The 5,845-nt window shown below is 45.0% G+C and overlaps 1 protein-coding gene across 1 annotated transcript in view; it reads right to left on the reverse strand.

Annotated features, from left to right (window-relative positions):
- METTL7A (methyltransferase like 7A) overlaps positions 1 to 5,381 on the reverse strand; it is a 6,332-nt gene extending 951 nt beyond the window's left edge. The window contains exon 1 of the mRNA XM_032285012.1: positions 4,471 to 5,381. Within this exon, the coding sequence (XP_032140903.1) occupies positions 4,471 to 4,968 (498 nt within the window). The 5' untranslated portion in view covers positions 4,969 to 5,381. The remainder of the gene's footprint in view (positions 1 to 4,470) is intronic.
- Positions 5,382 to 5,845: the final 464 nt, after the last annotated feature.

Consider the following 5,845-nt stretch of genomic DNA (forward strand, 5'->3'; position numbering starts at 1 on the left):
TTGTATTTTTAGTAGAGATGGGGTTTCACCATGTTGACCAGGATGGTCTCGATCTCTTGACCTTGTGATCCACCTGCCTCGGCCTCCCAAAGTGCTGGGATTACAGGCGTGAGCCACCACGCCCGGCCCTAATTTTATATTTTTAGTAGAGACGGGGTTTCTCCATGTTGGTCAGGCTGGTCTTAAACTCCCGACATCAGGTGATCCATTCGCCTTGGCCTCCCAAAGTGCTGGGATTACAGGCGTGAGCCACCGCACCCAGCCTTAAATAACCATGTTTTTAACTTTTGTATCATTTTCACAAATAAGTACTTGATATGATGAATGAAAATATAGATACATCTAAAATCATTACTGAATTCAAGGTAACATTTTCTCATTAGGTAATCAGTCAGTGATACTAAATGTAAATTACTGCTTGTAGGAATTAGCAACTGCTGCTTTCATCAGGGAGTCCTATAAAGATTGGTCAAGTAAGGCCAGGTGCAGTGGCTCCTGCCTGTAATCCCAGCCCTTTGGGAGGCCGAGGTGGGTGGATCACTGAAGTCGGGAGTTTGACACTAGCCTGACCAACATGGAGAAACCCTGTCTCTAAAAGAAAAAAAGATTGGTCAAGTATAGGCACAATAGATGTTATTACATGTTGTGGGTGGGGGGGCGTCTTCAGAAGTTTTCTACCAACTACCTCTGAGGGGAGTAGGGAGAGAGGGGCCAGGCAGTCACCTCCAAAAATCATGGTAACTGCCCCACTCTTCTTGGCTTCCTCTAGCTATCCTAGTCTTGGCCCCTTGGGCAGATTTTAGAGACAGAGTTCAGTTTAGAGATGGAGTTCCCCCAAATTATATGGTAAGTGCAAGACCTAGGTTAGGAATAGAAAAATTGGAAATTCCTGATTTATTATTTCTTTTTTAAAAAAATCAGGTCAAGACGCGGTGGCTTATGCCTGTAATCCCAACACTGTGGGAGGCCAAGGTGGATGGATCACTTGAGGCCAGAAGTTGGAGACCAGCCTGGCCAACATGACAAAACCGCGTCTATACTAAAAATATAAAAGTTAGCCAGGTGTGGTGGCATATGCCTGTAATCCCAGCTACTCAGGAGGCTGAGGCAGGGACAATCACTTGATCCCGGGAGGTAGAGGCTGCAGCTAGCCAAGATTGTGCCACTACACTCCAGCCTGGGCAACAGAGCAAGACTCTGCCTCAAAAAAAAAAAAAAAAAAAAGGAATATTTGCATTTGCATTAAAGAGAGCCAAATCTACTACCTGTGTGTCTTTGGGCAAATACCTTAATCTCTCTGAGTCTAACATGTCCTAACATTTCTACTTTAGAGGACTGTTGAGAGAGGGTTAAATGAAAATGTAATAAAGTTCCCGGCCGGGCCAGTGGCTCATGCCTGTAATCCCAGCACTTTGGGAGGCCGAGGTAGGTGGACTGCCTGAGGTCAGGAGTTCAAGACCAACCTGGCCAACATGGTGAAACCCCGTCTCTACTACAAATACAAAACAATAGCCAGGCATGGTAGTATGAGCCTGTAATCTCAGCTATTCAAGAGACTGATGCAGGGGAATTGCTTGAACCAGGGAGGTGGAGACTGCAGTGAGCTGAGATCTCACCACTGCACCCCAGCCTGGGCAACAGAGCAAGACCCTGTCTCAAAAAAAAAAAAAAAAAAAGTAATAAAGTTCCCTTATTATATCCAGCAGAGAGTGGGCACTTAGCAGAAGCTAAGGAAGACTATCAAGAAAGTGATACCTTTAAGAGTTGAATCGATTTTTGGCACTGTAAACTGAGATAATAATTACCTGCCTCGCAGGGGTGTTGTGAGATTAGTAACGCTGTAAGCAAAACGTCTACTAATGTGCCAGTTAGTGCCCAGTCTTAGGACATAAGAACCCAGCATTTGGGTGTAAGAATCAGTCCTTTTTTATTTACTACTCTGATATTGAGCCAAAGACAGGATTGTATGATTGTCTCTAAACTCTATCTCCAAGTTCTTTTCTTCCTAAGGAACTTCCTCTACTAGAAAATAAAACTGAGGGTCGGGTGTGGTAGCTCACACCTATAATCCCAACACTATGGGAGGCCAAAGCAGGAAGACCACTTGAGCCCAGGAGTTTGAGACCAGCCTGGGCAACATGGCAAAACTTTGTCTTTACAAAAATACAAAAACTAGCTGGGTGTGATGGTGCACACCTGTAGTCCCAGCCACTGGGAGGGTGGGGAAGCTGAGAGCTTGAGCCCAGGAGGTCAAGGCTTCAGTGAGCGGTGATCGTGCCACTGCACTCCAGCCTGGGCGACAGAGGGAGACCCTGTCTCAGTACAAAATAGACAAAACTGGGGATTACAGAACATGCCTTTCTCCGAGAATAGTAAATTCAAATGTTAACATATCCATTTATTTAACTTTGTTCAGAATATAAAATGAGTTTAAATTAGCTAAGAATAATAAGGGTAATATGTGAAAACTGCATACAGATATAAAAAATTATAGACTTTACAGAAAGGTTTAAAATGAAAAGTAGTTCTTTCCCTGGATCCGATCCCATTCCCAAGTGGTAACCACTGTTAATAGTTGCTTGTCTAGGCCGGGCACAGTGGCTCACACCTGTAATCCCAGCAGTTTGGGAGGCTGAGGTGGGCGGATCACCTGAGGTCAGGAGTTGAAGACCAGCCTGACCAACATGGAGAAACTCTGTCTCTACTAAAAAAAAAATAATAATACAAAATTAGCCAGGCGTGGTGGCGCGTGCCTGTAATCCCAGCTACTTGGGAGGCTGAGACAGGAGAATCACTTGAACCCAGGTTGGGGAGGTTGCCCTGAGCTGAGGTCATGCCATTGCACTTCAGCCTGGGCTACAAGAGGGAAACTCTGTCTCAAAAAAAGTTACTTGTCTATCATTCCCATTAACATACACACATAGATGTGTGTCCTCTGTCCCCCTTACACAATGGGTGCACAGTGAGCCTGCGCCCTACCTAACATTCTGTGCCTTGTTTTTTGTTCTCATTAAACATTATCCCTTGGGGGTTTTTAAATATCAGCACAGATAACTCTTCTTGTTCTTTCTAACAGCTGTACAGTGTTTCTTTATACAATGTGACAACTCACTTACACAGCATCCTATTAATATTTAGGTTATTTCCAGTTTGTGCTATTACAAATACTACTTAATAAATATTCTTGTGTATGGACAAGTTTTTGCGTGTAGGATAAATTCCCACTGGATAAAAGAGTATGTATGCTTTAAATTTTGATGTTATCAGATATCATCCAAAGAGGGTACCTCTTCTAATGGGTATGGTGGTATCCAGTCCCCCAAACCCACCCCAACACTATCCTGGCATTAAAAGAAGTCCCTAACTGTATAATAGGTAAAATTGGTATCCTTAATTAGCTCTTTCATTGTAAGTTTGAGCATTTTTGGTAACATAATTGGTTTATATTTCTGTTCCTGTTATTTGCCCGTACTGATCATGTTGATACGTAATGTCTTTTAACATGAGGAAGTTAACTCCTTGTCTGTCATCCCTGGAAAATACTTTTTCTAAGCTTGTTTTGTACTTTAACTTTGTTTTTAGAAGTTTTTCCTTTTTTTTTTTTCTTTTTATTTTTATACGGAGTCTCACTCTCTGGCCCAGGCTGGAGTGCAGTGGCGTAATCTTGGCTTACGGTGACCTCCGCCTCCCAGATGCAAGAGATTCTCCTGCCTCAGCCTCCTGAGTTGTGGGATTACAGGTGCCTGCCACCATGCCTGGCTTAGTTTTGTATTTTTAGTAGAGATGGGGTTTCACCATGTTGGCCACGCTGGTCTCGAACTCCTGACCTCAAGCAATCTGCTTGCCTTGGCCTCCCAAAATGCCGGGATTACAGATGTGAGCCTCTGTGCCCCTCCAGGAGTTTTTTTCTTTATAGTAGTTTTAAGTTTTTATATTCAGATTTATCAATTGTTCTCTTTATAACTTCTCTCCCACTCTAAAAAAAATTTCAACAGTCTTTTCTAGGAGTTTACTTTTGTGTGTGTGTGTGAGATGGAGTCTCATTTTGTCACCCAGGCTGGAGTGCAATGGTGTAGTCTCTGTTCACTGCAACCTCTGCCTCCTAGGTTCAAGCAATTCTCCTGCCTCAGCTTCCTGAGTAGCTGGGACTACAGGGGTATGACACCACATCCGACAAATTTTTGTATTTTTGGTAGAGACAGGGTTTCACTATGTTGCCCAGGCTGGTCTCAACCTCCTGACCTTGTGATTCACCCGCCCTTGGCTTCACAAAGTGCTGGGTTACAGGCATGAGCCACGGCTCCTGGCGCAGTGAGCCGAGATCGCGCCACTGCACTCCAGCCTGGGCAACACAGTGAGACTCCATCTCAAAAAAAAAAAAAAAAAAGTTTCAGCCACCTGAAATTGACAGGACTGCCTGCTGTGATAATGGCTGCTACTAATCAGTCCTCCTCACACCCTTTCACTCACCGGTCTCAGCACTCTGCACACCTCGCGGAGGATCTGTTCCTGGCTCTCCACAGAGCACAGCACCAGGGTGCAGACCACCACGTCCACAGAGCCATCAGCCACCTGGTGCATGTTCTCCCCGGCAGCTATCACAAAGCGCTCAAACTGCAGGTGACGGTTCTCAGCAATGCTCTTGATCAAAAACTTCTCAAAGTTGGGGTTGGGGTCAATACAGGTCACCCTGCACCCAGGTGGGTAGAATTTGAAGTTGGTCCCGGTGCCACAGCCCACCTCCAGCAGGGAGAGCTTCCCGGAGGGACCTGCAAACTCCTGCAGGTTGCTGAAGAGCTCCCGCTTCTTGCTTGCCATCTGTTCGTTGTACATCACAGAGAACCTCATCAAGAAGTAGGGGAACCATTTTTTGCACATCCAGCTCCACAAGCCCAGAAAGTTCAGCAGGTACATGGGAAATGCCAGGATGTAAACGGCAAGTCGCAGGATAAAGATGGTAAGCTCCATTGCTCAGAAGCGGAGAAAAAAAACCCCAACAGATCAACAATTAGAGACCCGACTCCTTTAATTGCGGGAGAGAGGCTCTGACCACACTCCAGAGCCAATCAGCTGCAGCGGGGAAAAAAGAACTGGCTGTGCTGCAAAGTCAAATGGCCGGCAAGAGGCCCATTTTGCCTAATTAACAGATATTCGGCAGAAGTCAGCTCAGCTTAGTTTTCATGAGTCAAAATGAGAAGGTTCCCAGCTTTTCCTGAGAAGGAAAGTTGATTATAATCCTTCATTCCTAATCGATTCCTGTTTCCCCTTCTCTGGGTTTAGAGGCGACTGCTAGCTTCCTGCTAGAGTTTACAAGCGCAGTTACTTACGCCCCTTTGGGCTCGTCAGTGACCTCTACAAGAATTCGTGGGCGGAGCCTGGTGAAGCCGCACCCGTAGAGGCTGCCAAGGCCCTTTATCATAACACACCCCTCCTTATTCCCGCCCCCCGATCCTGTTTTGTTTTGTTTCTTTCTTTCTTTCTTTTTTTTTTAAAGGAAGTGAAAGGACATGCATGGCTGGCCACAGTCAGAAAGAATTCTCCTTTTTACATTCTGGGGAGAGGCTCTCAGTGTTCCTAACTCAACAACAGAATTATTTTTGTAAACCAAAAAACAAAGTTGTAAGGTCCTCCAACCATTTGAATGGACTTTCTCCTCGGCCAGGGTGTTCTTAAAATGTAACCTGAGAGATTGGTTCAGGCCATGATGGGAAGTGGGAGTCAAGCGCCAACTTACACTTTTCTGGCATTAACATCAACACAGACCTTTAAGTACATTTACAATCTATTCTCTCTGAAGCTTGCTACTTGGAGGCTTCATTTGCACCATAAAACTTCTGTCTCCACA

The sequence above is a fragment of the Sapajus apella genome, unplaced genomic scaffold (genome assembly GCF_009761245.1).
Source record: "Sapajus apella isolate SASKATOON/1434 unplaced genomic scaffold, GSC_monkey_1.0 scaffold2, whole genome shotgun sequence".
Taxonomy (NCBI): Eukaryota; Metazoa; Chordata; class Mammalia; order Primates; family Cebidae; genus Sapajus; species Sapajus apella.